This window comes from Cryptomeria japonica, chromosome 10, assembly GCF_030272615.1.
Source record: "Cryptomeria japonica chromosome 10, Sugi_1.0, whole genome shotgun sequence".
Classification (NCBI taxonomy): domain Eukaryota; kingdom Viridiplantae; phylum Streptophyta; class Pinopsida; order Cupressales; family Cupressaceae; genus Cryptomeria; species Cryptomeria japonica.
In genome coordinates, this window is record NC_081414.1 from 784,921,523 (window position 1) to 784,942,813 (window position 21,291).

Genomic DNA, 21,291 nt, shown 5'->3' on the forward strand with positions numbered 1-21,291 from the left:
GATATATGATCGCTCTGAATCACTTTTAATCGCTCCGAATCACTCTTAATTGCTTCTGAATGCAAGGTGATCAATAATGAAGTAGATTCAACCTTTTATCCTCCAAGAAAAAGAAAAACCCTAATCTTTCATTGACATCAATGATTTCTGGTGAAAGATACCGGATCTCGATAAAACATCTCCATGCCGGATAAGCATCTCCAATATCTGGAACATCTTCCAGAACCTATTCCCGGGGCATATGCAACATTTTCATGATTTTTTCCTACCCCTAAGGCTTCTGCCTCAGTTATCGGATGATCTTCCTGCCAGTGCAGGAGTAACCTCTTCTGTCGGATAAGTAACTGGTGCATTCCCATCTATAGATTTCTCTTCAGTCTTCCTGACCCATCTCTGGGTATGATCTTGTCGGATTTCATTAACCTTTTCTTTCCCTTTCTTATTTGATCCTCCATTACCAACCAGTGGATTTATGCTTCTACAGAATCTATCAATATGTCCAGCCTCATTACATGCATAACATGTAACATTGTTATTTTGAATTGCTTTGCTAAAACCGATGAAATTGCTTGACTTGCACTGATTAGCCATATGCCAAAATTTTCCACATGCATAACATTTTACATTCATTCTGTAATATTTTGTCTTATGACCATACTTATTGTATTTAGAGCATTGACCGAGAGCAGAATCAGGATTATGAGTTGCTCTATTTCTACATTGCCTAGCCATGACCAAATTTATTGCAAACAAAACATCTCCATTAAATTTATAAGCATTAAACTGCCTTACTGGTGCCTTATGGTTTTGATCTTTATTACCAGTACTAGAACTCTGTCCTTGTTCAAATCCAAGTCCACTGGAATCTCCATTCTGCCTTTGTCTCTTCAATAACTCATCTAGCTATGCTGAACTAATCTTGAATTTTTTTTATACTCACTTTCAATAGTCAGATCATCTCTCAAAATTATCATTTGTCTCTCAAGCTCTTGTTCATTACTTTGGGATTGTACTAAATTAGTTCTCAACATATCATTCTCATGAACCAACCTACCACATTCTTCAAATTTGTTCTTCAGAGATATAGCAAGATTTTCTTCCTTTTTCTTTCGGTCCTCAATCTCTTTAGACATTCTCATAGTTATATCTTGCATTTCATTTTTCATGACCATGTTATGCTGACTCAGCTTTTGACACTGTTCTTTAAGTGCATCTTTCTCTTCATCATCTTGATTTTGTAAAAGTTCCTTCCTCCTAGCTTGAATAGATGACAACCTCTCCTGTAGGACAAGAATGAATTCCTTAGCAGAATTCAATTCATCTTGTAGCTTTAAGTTCTTCATCCTTTCAACATCATAATCTTCAAGTGCCATCTCAATTTGCTTTTCCAAACCCATATCCATGGATTCTGGATTCAGGATCTCCCTCAAGCTGTTAAACTTCCTTCAAGGCACAAGGCTCTGATACCAATTATTGAAATCCAATAACACTGAGAGGGGGTTGGGGGGTGAATCAGTGTTATACCGAAATTATCAATTTTATCCTTATTACAACATGCATACACCAATCAATATACCGATACATATAGAATTAAAAGAAGTAAAGAAACCAATAAGACAATCACATAAATGAACACCATACCACACAAAATTATATGTGGAAAACCTCAAAGAGGAAAAACCACGATGGGATTTGTGACCCACAATATCAATCCACTGGCCATGTGAAGAGATATTACAAAATATAGGGGCTTGCACTTGTAGGAAGGCTTACAGCCTAGAGCACACTGCTCAATCACAAAAGGAGCCTCACTGACTACATATAAATCCAGACTACAATCCAGAGAAATGATTGAACTACAAAGATAACATCTTCTATTCCTGAATACAGTTCTGGTTAAGATCTGTCTGTTCCGATCTGAAACCCTAAACCATTTACCGGAATAACCTCTTCCAATAACATCCTCACATACATGATCTCTTTGATATATTTTGCATCTCCTTCATTATTTCCTTTCCAATTGCATATTCACATGATGATATCAAAATGATCTAACCGATTGACCTATATACCCTATATAATTTATCATGCCTTATGTAGGCTTACAAAGATATTTACAATATCAAAATACATGTTGACTAGATAAAATAAACACATGAATATAAAAAACAATTGCTGATGCAAGATCCAAAAGATGTCGGCCTCCAATACCGATAACCTTATTATAAACCATGTTGGTCTGCATTGCTGGTAACAAAAGAAATCCTTCCATCCTGCCGGTACCGATGAACTGCTTGTCGGTAAACAACTAACCCAAAACATGAAGCTGGAACAAGATTCCATGTTGCCATCAATGACAACATAGTGAAACCAACCAATTGAGTGTCAATTGCCAACAGTGGCTAGGACTCATAATCATAGTATACATTACTCTCTATGTTACGCTTAAGGGGTGTGTTAGTGTACATAATATATATATTTTACTTATTATTTAATAAGTAATTAGCCTATGTATTTCTACACATGGCTTTAAGCCACCTTAGGTAGGTCACATGACAACTTGGAGAGTTGGTCAAATGCATCCAAAACACATGTTGCTATTTCTTTGCCACTTGTTGGAGCTTACTTGCTACCACTCATTTAGTATTGGGATTGACTTTTGATTTGACCCAATGACTACCTATTTGTACACACAGTATTCATTATCAAACTTCAAATTTGATACTAGTAAAATGCTTAGTCGATCCTAGTTCTAACAACCTATATAAGAGTGATAGTTATAGATTCATTGAAAGGATTGAAAGAGGGCATCCATGGGCTAAGAGAAAGAGGGTGAAAACCCCATTTCCAATCCCCCACAATAAATTTTTTTTCATGGTCTTCAAAGGAGTAAAGAAAAATGACAAGAAAACCATGGACACATGGGTAAATCTCCACCTAACCTTTGACCACCAAGTTCAATGCCCAGTAATCCAAGTATTCAATTCTGATGGTGAAGGTGACAATGAGGGCCACAAGATACTAAACTTATAGAGAAAACCTTTCTTTCAAAAGTAGGAAATATAGTAAAGTACCTCTTGACCCAACACCACCTCTGGAGCAAGGGGAGCATTGGAGAGACATTTGTGAGTAATTCCAAGAGGAGCTCCATGCGAGGGATTATGCAACAAGTCGACAAATGAAACCTTTGATTGATGATGGAGAGTTCACTGCAGCCTTAGGATAACTTTCAGAAGCAGTAGGTCTTGCCTTAGCATTGCCAGAGAGCAATATTAAGCCTATATTCGAGATAGAAACTACTAAGTTGTAGGCAAGGAAGTTGTTAATGACAATACAATTGGGAGGGAGTTTGAAATTTGAAAATGGGGAAGAGTGAGAAGCCATCAGGAGGAAGAATTTAATACATTGTAAAAATAATTATTTGATAAAAGTTGATCCAGAGTGTGTTTTGCAGCTATTACAATCATTTCTTTTCTCAAACCACATGTTATATTATTTTCTTAATTCTATCTAATTTATTTCTTTCATACTTATTCTTTATAAGTTTTAATATAGAAACAAATCATCCCCCCCCCATCAATAAGAACTATTTTATTTTTCGTTGCAAATTGTCCATCCATTTGCAATGTCTAATATTCACTCTTCCCACTATTGAATCCAATAAAATTGTGTACTAAAACCTAGTAACTTGGTATTCCACACTTTGTGCAAAGAATGGAGCCCAATATATGGTATTCTTGTTTATAACTTTCAAAATTTATTTAATATAGATGTACTTCTACCTTTGATGGTTTTGCTTAAGGGGGGTGTTAGTGTAGAATATATTTTTCTTATTATTTAATTATTTATGTTATCTTTTTCTACACTTGGCTTTAAGCCATCTTATGTAGGTTATGAGACAACTTGGAGAGTGGATCAAACTCATCCAATACACATGTTGCTATTTCTTTGCTACTTGATAGAGCTTACTTGCTACCACACATTTCTTGTTAGGATTGACTTCTTATTTGACCCAATCACTCTACCTATTTGTACACACATTATTCAATATCAATGTACTTCATACTTATACTAGCAAAATGCTTATTAGATCCTATCTCTAGCAACCTCGATTGAAGTGATAGCCATAGACTCATTGAGAGGGTTGAAAGAGGGCATCCATGGGCAAAGAGATAGAGGTTGAGAACCCATTTCCAGTCCACCATAGTAAAAACTATTTCACGGTCTTCAAAGGAGTCAAAGAAAATGACAAGAAAACCATGGACACGGGCAAATCTCCACCTTACTTCTAACCACCAGGTTCAATGCCTAGTTTAATCCGAGTATTCAAGTCTGACAGTGAAGCTGACAACGAGAGCCACAAGCTACTGAACCTATAGAGACAACCTTTCCTTTCGAGGTAGGAAATACAATCAAGTACCTCTTGACCCAACACCACCACTCGAGCAAGGGAAGCATAGGGAAGACACTTGCGAGTAATGCCGAGAGGAGCTCCATGCGAGAGATTATGCAGCAGGTCCATAAAGGAAGCTTCCATCAGTGATGGAGAGGATGGAGAGGATTTTACTGCAGCTTTAGGAGAGTTTTCAGAAGCACTAGATTTTGACTTACCATTGCCAAAGGGCGATACTAAGCTTGTATTCGAGATACCTACTACTAAGTTGTAGCCAAGGATGTCGTTAATGACAACAGAGTTGGGAGGGAGTCTAAAATTTAAAAATAGGGAAGACCGAGAAGCCGTCGGGAAGAAGAATTTAATACGTTGTAAGAATAATTATTTGATTGTTGATCGAGAGTGTGTTTTGCTATTACAATCTTTTCTCAAACCTCATGTTATATTATTTTTTTAATTCTATCGAATTTATTTCATTCATACTTATTTCTTTATAAGTTTTAATATAGAAACAGCTTTATCTCCCCTCATTAATAGTTTTTTTTTCCTTAGTACGTACTCTTCCCAGATCCCACTATAGAATCCCATAAAACTGTGTACTAAAAAGCTGGCAACCTGGTACTTCTGCACTGTTACTCTACGCTTTGTGCAAAGAACGGAGCCCAATATATTTGATATTCTCATATAACTTTCAAAATTTAATGATTACAGTTGAACTTGTACCTTTGACAGGTTGTATCTTACATTATAAAGCTGGTGTTGTATCTTACATTATAAAGCTGGGGGATGACAGAAGTTGGCAGAAAATGGGTCTTACAACGGCAGAAAATGTCCGCGGTTCCATTCTCGAGGAAGAAAACAAGTTATGGTCTGACTAGTGCCCAGCCCATTTCCAACCAGCTTAATTTCTATGGTTCTGTCTAGTGCCCAGCCTATTTCCAACAAGCTTAATTTCTATGGTTCTGTCTAGTGCCCAGCCCATTTGCAGTCAGCTTGCTTGCTACCAAGTATTTTCTTAGCTCATCTGATTAAACATGATAAGCAACCCCATTACAAATACCTGATCTACTCCCGCTTCGACAACCAGGCTCAAAACATCATTCCCCAGCATTATATCCGATTTGGCTTCCTTTCGTTTAATCTGCACTTGCACACACTTTCCATCAGCTTCTCAAACTTTCAAGCCGTGCTAATAAATTGGAGAAAATTTCCCAAATGAAAATACCTGTGCAATGATCTCTCCGGAGGCACTCAATATTGTGCACGATGCCTTGCACAACGACCCTTCCATCTGATAATCACACTGCTTAATTTGTCTACTTCCATAGACAAATACGTTTGCCCTAGTTTTATATGAAAAGCCCAAAGACTTTGTAAGGCTAAATGCAGGCTTATCGGACTCCACTGGGTCTCCTCTGAATGCTTCCCATCTCTTCCCAAAACACCATTTCTGTTAAATCCAAAACAGATGTCAGACTTTATGTAAGAAGAATTTGGGGCAAATAATCTTGATATTCATGTTGTTAGGGTAAGAGGAAAGGAGAAGAATACCTTACGCCGCAATGTAAGAAGAAGTTGGCCTGAATCATCCATGAGAATTACTTCGTTTCTAACATTGGATGCATAGTTATCCACTCTGAAAACCAGATGTCCCAATGAATCGAAAGCAGTAAATCCGTTACCATTAAATAAGAGGGATTTCTTCCAAACTGTGAAGTGGGTTGAAGATCTTGAACAAAATTTTGGATCGAGATGGGGAGACGCCATGTAAGAACGATCAGGATAAACTTGAGACATCCTTGGAGTTCACAGGTACTCCTGCCTGTTATCATAAACCAATCGAACAAAAAGGGGTGTAATTCTAGTCCTTGGCTTTCTAATAAATATCTTTACAAGTACCAATTTGGCTTGATACTGACTGAGGGACCAGTAAAAACATGCAGTACTCGTGTGTAATGTGGGATTCCTTTTGGGAATTGAGCAACGGGCCCTGCAAACGTCATCTGTTCTTGGTCGCCATACTTTCTGCAGTGCTCATGGCTTCGCTAAACTGTACCGACGTCACAACCTGTTTTTATCACTGCAATATTTATTTGAAAGTGGTCTACTGCGGACAAGGAAGCAGCTAATTTTTAATACTATTTTTGTTTCTAAATACACGAGGTAGGCAATGAAAGCGATTTAGAGGATGGAAACTCACTGCCCACCAACTAGGAATCCAATGCATGTTTGCTTCCGTCCACTATTATCCCATTAACGTGAAGGTTAACATCGTTGATTTTGCAAATAACAGCTATGATTTTTTTTATTTGTCAATAACACGGTGTATGAATTGACTGTTTTGAAGCCAGAATAGCTGTCCCACTATTATCCTACTAAATTCAAACCCTAATTCCATATTATCCTATTAGGTTCAAACCTTAATTCCATTTTATATGATAGTGAGTTATTATGTGTAATACGAGTCAAATGTGTAGTGTTTGTTTTCTTATTCTAATAAAAAAGAGTGAGAGTGGAAGCCCTGATCAAAACATGCCATCTTATTTTTCTTGAACTCTTTCTTGTATTTTTACAATAGATGAGAGAGTGTGATTCAAAATATTGATGGTTAAAAATTGTTTATACAATCTAATCTAGAAACTACAAACAATTTTCATATGGAATGTGGAAATCTAATAGTATTGACCAGGAGTTTTTTCAATCTTAATTCCATTTTATATAATAATGAGTTTTTAATGTAGGGGAGGGAGGGATAGCCATTGGAGTTCTAAAAATGAAAAGGGTTGTTTAGTAGGGAGAGATAGTCAATGTAGTTCTAAAACTGGAAAGGGTTATATAAAAGAGAAGGATAGTTGTTCTAATTCCAAAAATGGAAAGGATTATTTTAGCAATTGGAATTCATTCCTGTAGAGTCAAATTCATTTTTAATTAATTTTTATTTTATGCGTGAATGAATTCTAGAGTTTTATTTGAAGTGTAATGTATTTAAATGGTTTTTCATTTGTTCTTGATTTAAATGTAAAAGTAAATGGAGAATGTTCTTAATTGATTTATAATTTCTTTTTTTGTCATTTGAAATTGGGTGATTTAAATTTTTTTTTTTGTAGGTATAAGATGATAAATTTATTGTTAGGTTGTTACTTTAAGAACGAATAATCTTTAGTTTCAAGTTGTGACTTTGATTTTGGGGAGTCTAAATTACAAAATCATGTGTGGCATAAGCACAACCATAAATAAATGCAACATGTTAGAAGTCCAGTGTGGTAAGTTTCTGAGTAATTACTATGTTAAGGTTCATACAATTATAACAAAATTAAAAAATAAGAATTCACTTTTTATATTTCTTAGGAAACATCATTTGCATCAAATATGTCCACTATTATTCCTTTTTAACAAAACATACCAGTTACTTTTTATATGCATCACTATCTTTATTCTATCCATATCATCGTCTCCACATCTCTACTAAACAATCCACTCCCCTTTTACCTTGTAGCTTTGTAGCTTTCTCATTTTTATAATCCAAACTCTTTTTGTCTATTTGGTTTAATTCCTTCTTATAGATGTTTGACCTCTATATTATGAATGCAAGTCTATTCTTGTAAAGTAGTTAGGATTTATCTGCATTGTACTTGAAAAAGATCCACCCTCTTGATCTTGATGTAATCCATGTGATATCAATACATAAGTCCCATTGCTAATATTTATTTACATGCAATCAGACAACTCTTCTTTAGTCACCCACTCAAAAAAATCTTCTCACTTTGTTTATATCATCTCCAAGAATTATTTATCCCACCTTCATTGTAAGAGTTAGTACTAGATCCATAATGGGTCTATTACAAATTCCATCACATATAGTTGACCTTTTCCTTCAACATATTTGAAATGAAACTTTACCAACACACCATTTTCTTGGTGCATTAATATGGTTGATTGTATTTATCACACAATTTCATAGTCAAATGGTAACAAAGTATTACATTGCTACATATCTAAAATAAACTTGCACAATTTTGAAAACATGCGTGAGAAACATACAATTAAATGATAACAATACACTACACATAATATAGTACATCATTGCAATTTAGAATTGGTTTGTGATCGAAACATATTTGACTTGGGAACCTATTATAAATAAGCCACACATAGATTGCCAATGACTTGGTCATATAGGACTAGTAGCTTAGTTGGTAGAACACTTTAGTAGCAAATGGGAGGTCCTAGGTTTGAGTATTAGTTGGTCCATGAAATCTCAACATGGTATCAGAGCCAGGCCGGGCTAAGGGCACCAAGCACCTATAGTGTAGCTCAAGGAGGGGTGTTGAAAATAAGCCACACTTAGATCGATGATGGGTTGGTCATATAGGGAAAGTAGCTTAGTTGGTATATCACTTCAAAAGAAATTGAGATTTCCTAAGCTCAAGTCATTTTGTTCGGGAAAACTCAACAAAACCTACATTCAATAGTTACATTTGTCACATTTATAACCAACATAAGTGAAAATTATTAACAAGTATGTGAATATATATTCATGTATCTAGAACAAATATCATGACAAAAACAACACATTTAAAAAAATAAAATTGATCTAAATCATATCCAAAATAACACTACTATTTTAAATAAATATTAATAATATATTGTATAGAAATCACATTTTATTTTTTTAATGAAATTTAATATCACTATATAATAATATCTAATTGCATCATCATCCTTATCCTCATCCTAAAAGATGTCAACCTTCACAAGCTCATTAGAATAATATAGCTAGCATATTATGTTTCGTTAGACACCCTCTTTATCATATGCTTAATATTGTCCAACCAGAAAAAAATTAAAACACCCAAAAAACATTTAATATGTTTCTATTTGTAATTTAATGAAGTATAGCCGTCCTAGAGTTGTTGGAGAGTTCATTTAGGCTTTGACATCTATTATCAACTTATTATTGTGGGTTTGTAATAGAAAACAATTTTCGAATTGCACACTCTATTTTACGTGAATTAATTTGTTCCTAGTCCAACCACAAGGGAGCATTATTATTTAAACGGTTTTTATTTAATAAATACACAATTTAGCACATGTTTGCATTGGACGAGAGTAGTTGAGCCATCCTACATTAAATTTTTCACTAATTTCTTAAAAAATACGTGGAAATGAGTTATCATGTCATAGGGACACGTAATCATAGAGATAAAATATTCTATATGAGATAAACATGGATCTAAGATTAAGACTATATAAGTTTAATAATAATCATTAATAAAATAATTTCTTTTACAATTTTTATTAACCAACTTTTTGTTTGAAGGACCCATTAGGGTTTTTGGTTGACGTAATATGATTCTTTATCATATATTTTCAATTTTTTTAAAAATATGTTATATTAATAAAATTGTATAATATTTTAAATTAATTATTTTATAATAACATATTATTATGATGGAGAAATTCTCTTAATCATGATTTTTGAATGAATTTCTTTTTATAATTTTTTTTGATGAATAGAGCTTATCATTAATAATTTTAAAAGTACACTATTCACAAAAAGGGGTTGGAGGATAAAAAATTCACTCCACGAGAGTCACTCGGACTGCGCTGGAAAACAACTAAATAAAAAAACACAAGTCATGTGGGCCGAGCCTAGAAAACTATCTAATAAAAGAAAAAAATATGATTTTTTGTTGTTGGTGGGAATAGACTATATTATTTAATTAGTTTACTTTTAAGTTTTTTTCAAAACCAAGTTAAGTTTATTTAAACTATTTTATTTTTGTGTCTTAGTTCATAAGATCAAGACAATTGTCACAATCTTAAATATTTTATCCTTGCTTATATATACAAGGTTTCTCATTGTAATGTAATCATATTGACATATCCATCATTTGATAGAAGAAAATTATTTTCCCGTTTTTTATCTCTCTTGTGCTTTTATTGAAGCTCCTTGATCTTACATGACTATCTTTATATCCATGTCTTACATGGTATCAGTGTGTAGATTTCTTAATGTTAACCGTACAATAGATCTATGCCATAGATCATATTATTTTAAAAATTTGAGTATACTCTTCTTGGCTTCAAATGGCGACTTGGAGATTCATAAACATTCTATAGGAATATTATATTTTGAGAGATTTCTCTTTGTAGTTTAATATTATATAAGTTTCTTTGGATGATTCTTAGAGAAAATTTAATCTCACTATTGAATTTAAGACATTCAAGAATGTTAATTTTACTCATTATTGGGTCAAAATTAAGCTTTAGAGACTATAACTATAAGAGCTTGAAATTAGGATTTTCTTGATCGTTTGGAGCACTTTGGATCAAATTTAACCCTACCATAATGTTCATAAGGCGTAAAAAATAGAGCTCAACTATTGAATTATCTGAATCATACATCTTTATACCATATCATAAGGAAAATATTTTCTCTCCTTCATTTTCCATTTCATGTAGAGTATTGTGCACACTTCTTAAAAAAGAATCTACATCATCCATGTATGGAAAGGTATTAAACCTACTTTTTTTTAAAGATTTAATTATTAATATTTTTTAATATTTAAAAATAATTTATTTTTGTAGATATGGTAAAGTTAAAAACACAATTTATAGATTACAATATATGTGTGCCATTCATTGAGATCTATATGGTAGCCCACCAATCATGGGGGCATTGTTGATAATATGTGTTGTCATTGATGTTAATCTGATGTGTGACAATATGTGTTGTCTTTGAGGAAATGCTAGGAGTATGTATTGTGGTCATTGATGATGTGTGTTGGGCATATTTGAGAGTAGTTGTGCTAGACATTTGAGAGAAATTATGCCCTTTTAGATTGGTTAGAGATATAGAAGACAATTTGGAGGTTCATCAAATGGTAGTCAGTCTGAATACGTGGTATGCATTGATTTATATTTTGGTTATAAAATATGGTCATTTTGGTTAGTGTCTACATGTTCAACAAGTAATTTGGATGATGTTTGAGTTCATTTTCATATTTGGTTGCTGATAAAATTTGCCTAAGTATAGAACACTGTGATTTCCTATGTCTTTGGGTTGGTAATTTGCTTTGCATTTTTCCACATTGCATACTTTGGGTGTGTGGTTCTAGAGTTAAGATAAGGAGTATGTAAGGTATCCCTTTAACTATTTTCATGTCATTCATATTGGTACACAAAAAGTTATGAGGGTCTGTACTCTGGATCATAGTTTGTCTGTGTAAGGTGTTTCTGTTGGCTCACTAGAATGCGTTCCATTCTACTACGGTGATTGGTACAAACTTTTAATAGCTTTGGGGATATGATAAGTATGGTGTGGTGGATTAGTGATATGAGTTTCAGGTATGTTGGCGCATATAATTTATCATGTTGATGTCACATAGTTGGTCTATCTGGTCTGCACAATGTTTACTAGTTTAGTGATGTTGTTCTTCTGCACCAACACTTGATGATTGATTAATTCACGATATTTTTGTAGAAAGTTTGTAGACAGTGTTCAATTCCTTCATATTAGTATATATAATGTTCTAATTTTTTCTTAAATCGTAAAGAGATAAACAATTAGCAATTTTGATAGTGATGTTGATATTTGAGTTGACTAGGTATGCTAATTCAATTGTGGTTGATCCTAATCCATTTAATTGGATTTGAAGGATGTGTTATGGTATGGTAGGAGTTAAATTAATTATTAGGTTGATTTGAATCTATTTTGATGATAATGAATGCATTTTGAGGTTGACCTATGTTATGTTGCACGTTTCATTTGTTAGGTCCTATTTGAGCTATCATAATTGATGTTTGAGATGTTGCAAAGGATATATAAGGAAGTTTAAATCATTTGTGAGGATTTGAGAGTTGATATGAAGTGTTGGTATGTGCAAAATAATTTAGTGATAGATTAATGATTTTTAAGTGTGTGATATATGTGTGACTGAGTATTTGGACTATAAAAAGGATTGCACTAACAAAATTTGAGAAATGCTTCTTCTACAATAGTTCAAATTATATTTCTCATTATAATCTAATTATTTCTTTCCCTAAAGAAGTGATCTTTGATTCTTTAGCTTGCAAGTCCATTGTACCTTGCCCTAGGGTAGCGTACCTTAGCCTGCAAGTCCATTAAGGGAGCAGTGAGCCTAAAATATTGTAATTTACCTATTCAATATATTGTGAGCTGATACTCATTGTGGTTTTTCCCTCGTGTTTCCCAAATAAAAATCTTAGTATTCTTGTGTGGTGTATGCTATTTCTTATTGTTTACTTTTGCAGATCTGATTTAATGTTTTAAAGGTTAATGTGTGACTAAGTTTTTTTTTTTTTTAATTCACCCCCTCTCAAGATTAAGATGTGTTTAACAATTGGTATTAGAGAAAAGTTCCTAAGGTAATAGTCTAACAACTGAGGTAGATCTTGCATATGAACATAGAGGATTTAGAGTGATGCCAAATAGTGAGATTCTTTCTGAAGAATATTTAGAAGTTGTATCATAATAAATTTTAAAAAGTACAATTCAAACCTCATATTTGCACTCCTACTTTAGCATGTCCTATATCCATTCCCCATAGGTCTATTTTGGTGCTCTTTACTCCAACCTTGATGCCACCTATTAATACCACTAAGTGGGCCCCATGTTGGAGTTGTCTTTCCCTATTTTCAAATTTTCTAGTCTTATTTTTGGAGGAACATGGTGTGGAGCACCTTGGCCCTCGACTAGGGCACCCTAAACCAACCTGGTCCCCCTTACATAGGACCCAATTTGAATTTAGGTAGGCTTTCTCCCTACCCGATGGATTTCGGTCCCCATGGCTATACTTGGTCATTAGAGGTTGGCATAATCGATAAATTACCTAGAGAACCGTATATACAAACATCTTATCAATTCATTTTCTTCTAGAAGCAATAGACTGTCCACTAGCTATTTATAGTATTCGTGCATCCGTCAAGCATTCAAGGTAAAATTTATTGAGTCAGGAGAACATGGTTATGAAGAATGAAATACAAGTTATAACTATGAGGATGTCTAAGGATATTGAGGACATAAAGAAAAAGGAAGAAAATCTTGATGTATCTCTAAAGAACAAATTTGAAGAATGTGGTAGGTTGGTTCATGAAAATGATATGTTGAGAAATGATTTGGTACAATCCCAGAGTAATGAGAAAGAGCTTGAGAGACAAATGATAATACTAAGAGAAGATTTAACTATTGCAAGTGAGTACAAAGAAAAATTCAAGATCATCTCAACATAGCTTGATGAGTTATTGAAGAGACAGAGACAGATTGGAGATTCTAGTGGACTTGGATTTGAGCAAGGACAAAGTTCTGGTACTCCTAATGAAGATAAAAACCATAAGGCATCGGTAAGACAATTTAATGCTTATAAATTCAACGGTAGATGTTTTGTTTGCAATAAATTTGGTCACGTGGCTAGGCAATGTAGAGACAAAACAAATCAGAACCCTGATTCTGCTCCCGATAAATGTTCTAAAAGCAATAAGTTTGGTCATAAGACAAAAAGATTGTAGAATGAATGTAAAATGCTATGCTTGTGGAAAATTTGGACATATGGCCAATCAGTGCAGGTCAAGCAATTTCACTGGTTTTAGCAAACCAATTCAAAAAAATAATGTTACATGTTATGCATGCAATGAAGTTGGACATATTGCTATGTTCTGTAGAAGTAGAAATCCATCGGTTAGTAATGGAGGATCAAATGAAAAAGGAAAAGAGAAGGTTAGTTAAATCTGACAAGATCATACTCAGAGATGGGTTAGGAAGACTGAAGAACAATCATCAGATGGGAATGTCCCGGTTACTTATCCGGAAGAAGAGGTTGCTCATGCACCAGCAGGAAGCTCATCTGGTAATTAAGACAGATGCCTTAGGGGTAGAAAAATTCATGAAGATGTTGCATATGCCTCGAGAAAAGGTTCTAGAAAATGTCCCAGATATTGGAGAGGATTATCTGGCATGTATATGTTCTGAGCAAGATCCGGTATCTTTCATCGGCAGTCATTTATGTCAATGGAAGATAAGGGTTTCTCTCGAAGAATAAAAGGTCAAATACACTTCATTGTTATTCACCCTGCATTTAGAGCGATTTCATAGTGATTCAGAGCGACTACGTGCAATTAGAGGCAATTCAAGGCAATCAGATTTCTTGTTGAGCGATTTCACTGGCCTCTGGAAGAATTTGTTGAAGATTTTCACCGACAACAATCAAGAGGTATTTTAATTTAAACATGGAAGCGAGATCATCTTCTATTCCTATTTTTGTTGCAAACTCAACTGTCGTAGAGGTCAAGGATCACCCCAAGCCAATTTCCAAGTGGTATTCACATGTGGCTACCCTAGAAGACTCAATTGGAGCATTTTCTCATGTTCTGGAGGGAGTTGTGCATGTAGAGGATACTAGGGAATATATTCATTATCATATCAAGGACTTGGGAACCTCAAAAATTAAGGGCATGTATATGAGTGAGCTAATGGGAGAATCTAGAAAGATCAAACCAACATATCAACATATTGAAGAACTAGGGTTTACAGACATTCTTGATATTCCAGAGTTTGAGGATGAGATAATTAGATACGTACTGAGAAGAGTACATGGGGAATTCATATGGTTGAATAGACCTTACAAAATCACCAAGGATGCCATCTGGGCAATCACTGGTTTTCCATCGGTAGGGCAACATCTAGACAAGAAAGTTTCAAATGACTTCGTGAGGAAGATCACCGACGCTACATCTGACAAAAGATCCATGAAAGTGAGCACCATCATCGACATGGATATCAAATTTGGTAGCATGATTATTGGATATAAGGTAACTCAGTCAAACCGGCTGAATTTTGTTTCCAGTTCATGCATTTTGGCTACATACAAAATGATGAGAGATAATGTAAAGTTAGATTAATGCGGTTGGATGCTTGATGAGTTGTTAATCAACTTAGGAAAGATTAAGGGTGAGAAGAAGGGCACCTTTCGGTATGGGAGCTTGTTAGTTTGCCTAATGTTATATTTTATGAATGATACACTCGGTTCTGGTAAGAGACAATGGGATTTTGACATTCAGGTAGGAAGACAATTGAAGTAGTCAATTACTGCATTAGGAAGCCAAATAGATGATAAGATATGGGGGTATTTTAAGGCATTTCAAAAATCTATGAGGTCTGGGGTAAGGGTACTTAAGCATATTGTAGAAAAATACTCTATTGACATATACTGCATGGTAAAGAAGGATGAGACTCTCATGGAAGCAGTTAAGACCCAAAAGATTTGGATTGAAGAAATGGGCTATGAGATAGATGCATAGATTCTTGATGCCTACGCAAAAATACTAATTGATGCACCAATAGATGAGGCAGACAGGCCCTGTGGTACTGCACAACAGAAGACTCAAGAGGTTGAAACAAAGTTCAATCGGAAGAAAAGGGAGAAAAAAGAAGGAAAATCAAGTAAGTTTGTATAGAAGGTCTCAAAGGACATCAAAGCACTAATTGGTGCTGTTCCTGAGAAAGGCAGAAAGAGGAAGGATCTGGAAGTTCATATTGAACTTGTTACTACATAATCTGAATCAGAGGATGGCACACTGTTAACATTTAAGAGGGTTGTTAGGAAGAAACTGAAGGAAACTAAGGTGGAAGCAAAGAAGCAACCAGTTAGGAAGGTCACAATCAAGCTACCGGCACAGAAGCAAGCACCTTAAGATACACCTGCAGCTACATTTGGTACTGCCAAGAGGAAGAAGAAGAGTGACATTGACTTAGCAATTGAAACTGGTAATGTAACTATCATACCACCTAAAACTTGTGCAGAAATTGTAGATGAAATCACTAAAGATGGCATGTTGAAGAATGTTAACTTTTATTATGAAAAGTTAGAGGATGATGAATAGAGAGAGGTAGAGGAAGTAGTCCTATTATACTTGGATATCTATAAGAAAGCCTTAATAGAGATAGAAATCAAATACCGACTGAGTTATATAAAATTTTAGATGCTAGAAGATTATTTGCTATGAAAGAAGATAAACACATTAAAATTCAAGAACTACTATCTATCTGTGTTACTATATCTCTAGATGAAATAGACAAGACAATTGAGGCGATAGACAGAAAAGTTTTCAATAGTAAACATAGTATAACTAGTCTGATGCTAGGGAGAGTGAATGAAATAATAAAGGAAACTCAAAAAGAATGGGTCAAATTTTTGGGAGAAAACAAAGGATTCTTTACTTCACTAGAAACCAAGACAGACACTGTAGATACCCCAATTGAAGGAAAAGGAAAGGGGATTATGGGCACTTCACCATCAATTTTGAAAAATATTAAGATAGTGGAAATTGAGCCACCGGTAAATGCAAATGTAAAAACAAATACTGAGATACCAATTAATACTGAGAATGAACAAGCTAACATTGTACATGATACTAATATTGAGGACAATTGTCCTCTAGATACAAACGTACAGGTTGAGGATACTCTTCCTACAAAGGAACTGACAGTTACACATACTGAACCAAGTGGTGAAGGCACCGATACAAGTGAGCAGGTTATAAAGGATAAAACATCAAAGGAGAAAACAGGGGAATCCAAGAGGGAACCAATTGTTGGCTCGTCATTATTGTCAATTGACACTTCTCAGGTAGAAAAGAAAACCATCACAGAGATGAGTCCCACTAAATTGATGATGATGGCTGCTCAACAAATGATGAAGGAGGGATCCACAGACAAGGGGATTATAGATCAATCAATCACTTTTCTACACAGATTGGTCCCAAAATGTAAGATTGAGAATGAAGTGAGCCCTTCTGGCAAGCTTAAGGTAATCACTGAGCACATATCAAAAGACTTCCAATCCTTACAACAAATCTCAAACCGACAAGCACTATAAAGGTTTACTCAAGCTAAGAGAGCTGCTTTTGATTAGGTAATTGAAATAGAGAAGAAATAGATTGAGGAAAAGCTAATGCTATTAGAAAATTATTTGAAACAATGTACAAATATATATAGGGTATGTTGTAATACTGAAATACTTACAACAAATGTAGATAAAAAGATAAAGGAGATTCAAGAGAAAATTGTAAATATTGCTAACTCTTTTGATGGATTAATTTCATTGACTACATCAATTGATGGTCAAATTTTGATCTTGGAGAACCAAATCTCTACTCTTGAGAAGGAAAGAGAAAAAGTAATTTGAAGAGCCATAAGTCTGAGAGGCTTGGTGAGTCCATGATTGGATTCACTCTATGTACACAAGAAATAATGCATGGATATGGTGGGAAAGCCCACACCGACAGAGGTAAATGAAAAAGAGTCTTTTGCACATTTATTGAGTGGACTTGGATCTATTTCTGGCACATTCAAAACTGGCTAGGATACTTATGTGGAGTTATTGGAGAAGGCTTATCCGGAAATTTTGAAGTTGGTTAAGCTCCGGTAAGACATTTTTGGGGATATTTAGTGTACATTTCTTATTCTTTGACATTCTTTTTAGAATTTTCAAATGGCATTGATGTCAAAGGGGGAGTAGTATAGATGTGAAAAAGAATAAAAGACTTGTATACATTAGGGGGACTTATAGAGTTTTGGAGTTTTGGAGATATGGAGTATTTTTCATATTCATCTCAGGGGGAGCAGGGCAAGATGAAACCGATAGATGAAACCTTGACCATTTTTCACATGAGTGTTGCCATCAATGCCAAAGCGGGAGATTGTTGGCAATTGACACTCTATTAGTTGCTTTCACTATGTTGTCATTGATGACAACATGATTTTGTATTCTGACTTCATGTTTTGATTCTATGGTGTACTAAGAGGCACTTCACATATACTACACCGACATCGACATCGACACCGATAGGTCAGGAGGATTTCTTTGGTCATCGACAATGCAGGCCGACATGGTATAGTAAAGGTTATTGGTATTGGAGGTCGACATATCTTGGATCCGACATCGACAGTTTGTTTTAATGTTTATACATTTATGTTATTTGGTCGACATGTAATTTGATTTTGTATATATCTTTGTAAGACGACATAAGGCATAAAATTTGTATAGGGTATAGGTCAGTTAATATTAGATCATTTTGATAGAGATAGAGATAGAGATATAGATAGAGATAGAGATAGAGATAGAGATATAGACAAGATACAGGAGATTATGGATATGCGAATGTAATATGATGCAAAATTATTCATAGAGATTATGTATTTGAGGGTTATTCTGGTAAAGGGCTTTAGGGTTTCAAACTGGAATAGACAAAGCTTAAACCGGAACTGTATTCTAGCATAGAAGATGCTATCTTAGTAGTTCACACTTCTCTGGATTGTAGTTTGGAATTTTATGTAGTCAATGAGGCTCCTATTGTGACTGAGCAGTGTGCTCTAGGCTGTAAGCCTTCCTGCAAGTGTAGGCCCCTCATATTTTGTAATATCTCTTCATATGGCCAGTGGATTGATATTGTGGGTCACAAATCCCACCGTGGTTTTTCCTCTTTGAGGTTTTCCATGTATAAATCTGTGTGTTATGATTCTCATTTATGTGTTTGGCTTATTGGTTGCTTTACTTCTTTTTATTCTATATGTACTGGTATACTGGTTGGTGTATGCATATTTTAATAAGGCTAAAATCTACCATTCTAGTATAACACTGATTCAACCCCTCTCTCAGTGTTATTGGTTTCCAACAAAAAAACACTTTTTAGCGATCAAAAATCTTGGAGGATCAAGAGGGGGCGCCCTTGTCCCTGCACACAGTCTTGATTATTTTTTGGTAGTTTTCATAGAGCGACTCTAAATCATCTCATACTTCCGAGATCCAGGTGCACGGTGAAATTGTGAACTTATAGCTCACTGTTTCCACATATTTTCTTCCAAATCTCATATTTTACACTATTTTAGTAATTCAACTTATAAAAGAGGAAAACAAAATCAATCCAATCCACTCAGTATTTAGTCCTTGTCTCATTTAGGATTGGATCTATTGGATTCATCTCCTCTTTTGAATGTAAAGTCCTCCAAGCAAAAATTGCCTTAGTAATTTCTCCCTTCCATGTGGTGAATTTGCTAAGCTCAAATTTTCCACTTTACACATTGAAGTACACAAACACTTTTATATCCATTGTACATATACTACCTAATCAACGATCACTTTCACAATATTTTCACATATACAATATGTACATATTAGATGTTTTTTAACAACTATATTTGTATCTTGCAAAACTTATGGTTATATATATCCACACCAAATATTTTGACAAGTCGTCTCAATCAGAGAAGGGATGAGACCAAAATGCACATACACGCCACAACAAAATATCTTCACAAGATGTCAGATTCAATCTTGATTCCAAAATACCTTGTAGAATACACCATTATATTTAGATGGGACCAGATCCAAATTTGCCTTGTAAATTTTGCCTTCATCATATCCGGATGGGACTGGACCCAAAATACCTTTCAATGATGTAGATACTGGAGCTCAAAACTATAAGGAGTAATATTTTGAAAGAGCTCAGTTCACGATGGATATACGTTTATTTTTCAATTCCCATAATTGACCTAAAGGAAGTATGATATCATTTCTTTATTGGTGTATCTCATAGTATTTCTTGTGGAGCTCTTTAATAAATGGTATGTTGGAGCCAGATAGATCCTAAGATAACCGGTAGTTGGCATAGGCCTGACAGATTTTGTTTTCAATGATATTCACTTCATCTTTGATGCTCTTTGTGGCATCTAGCCATTGAAGACTATATGAGAAAAGTACATCCCCATTCGACAAATATGATTGATCTTGAGAGATAAGTTGAGTGAGATAATGATGTGCAATCTCACATTTACCTTTAAGTTCTTGTAGTATCTTCTCTCTGTTTTCTTCTCTATCTTTCTCATATTTTTCTTTCAATTTTTTTGTGTGATTTTTCAAAGAGCTAATTAACACTTTACATTTGTCAGCACTGGGAGCATCCAGATCTAATTGACATTCAAACATCACAACATGAAGCGTAGTAAGTAGTTCTTCAACCATTTTATCTTTTTTTTGAGTTTCACCTATAAAATCTCACCTAACAGAAGGTAAGGAAGATTCTCCAATTTGATATTTTTGTACCATATCAAATTTAGAAATGTTAACTATAGCTTGGAAGAATTTATGGGTTGAATGTTCAAGGGTGAAGTGAATAGACTCTTCTAGGAGTCATCAATTTTACCAAAACCGGTTAAAACTATTGTCACAGTCTCAGTCACTTTTTCATTTAATTTATTGCTCGGATTTTCTATCTTATCTTTTGATGTCGCCTTGGGCTCAGATTCACTATTCTCTTGATCTGCTGTCATCTATCCTTCCTAACTTTTGTCACTTGACCTTTCAATTTCTTTATCCTTTTTGAAATCAGGGTTTACTAGAGGAACAATAGAAGTTCCAGGTACATCCATTGCATCACTCATAAATGGACATTATCTATAGTTTAAGTATTCACATTCTCAAACGTACTAGTAGGGGTACCAGAATCAACAATGGGTAGCATACCATGGTTCTTTGCAATAGACATTACTTTTTCATTGATTTGATCCTTAATTTTTTCCTTAGCATTAGGTTCTCCTAACATAATATTTTCCCAAACATCTCTTTGTCCTCAATTGAGTCTTATAGGCTTCTATAAGACTAGCTTTATCTTCCTTTGAAAGGGCAGAACCAAAAAAATAAAAAACCTGATGCTTAATAACATGTTCTTCCTTTCTTGCAATTTTTCTAATTATAATCAACTCTTCCCACAATTCAATTGGTATATCTTTTCTAAATTGTTTTGCAACAACATGTAACTTAACACATACAATAAAAAAATCTTTTACTATACTAATTTTATCTTCATCATTGGCCTCATTG

At 34.5% G+C, this 21,291-nt stretch overlaps 1 protein-coding gene across 1 annotated transcript in view; it reads right to left on the reverse strand.

Moving 5' to 3' along the window:
* Nucleotides 1-5,408: 5,408 nt before the first annotated feature.
* The window catches only part of LOC131039274 (protein LURP-one-related 5-like), a 52,205-nt gene continuing 36,322 nt past the window's right edge, over nt 5,409-21,291 (reverse strand). The window contains exons 2-4 of the mRNA XM_057971977.1: nt 5,945-6,029; nt 5,619-5,843; nt 5,409-5,534 (exon numbers count right to left, since the gene is read on the reverse strand). Coding sequence (XP_057827960.1) covers nt 5,409-5,534; nt 5,619-5,843; nt 5,945-6,029 — 436 coding nt within the window. The remainder of the gene's footprint in view (nt 5,535-5,618; nt 5,844-5,944; nt 6,030-21,291) is intronic.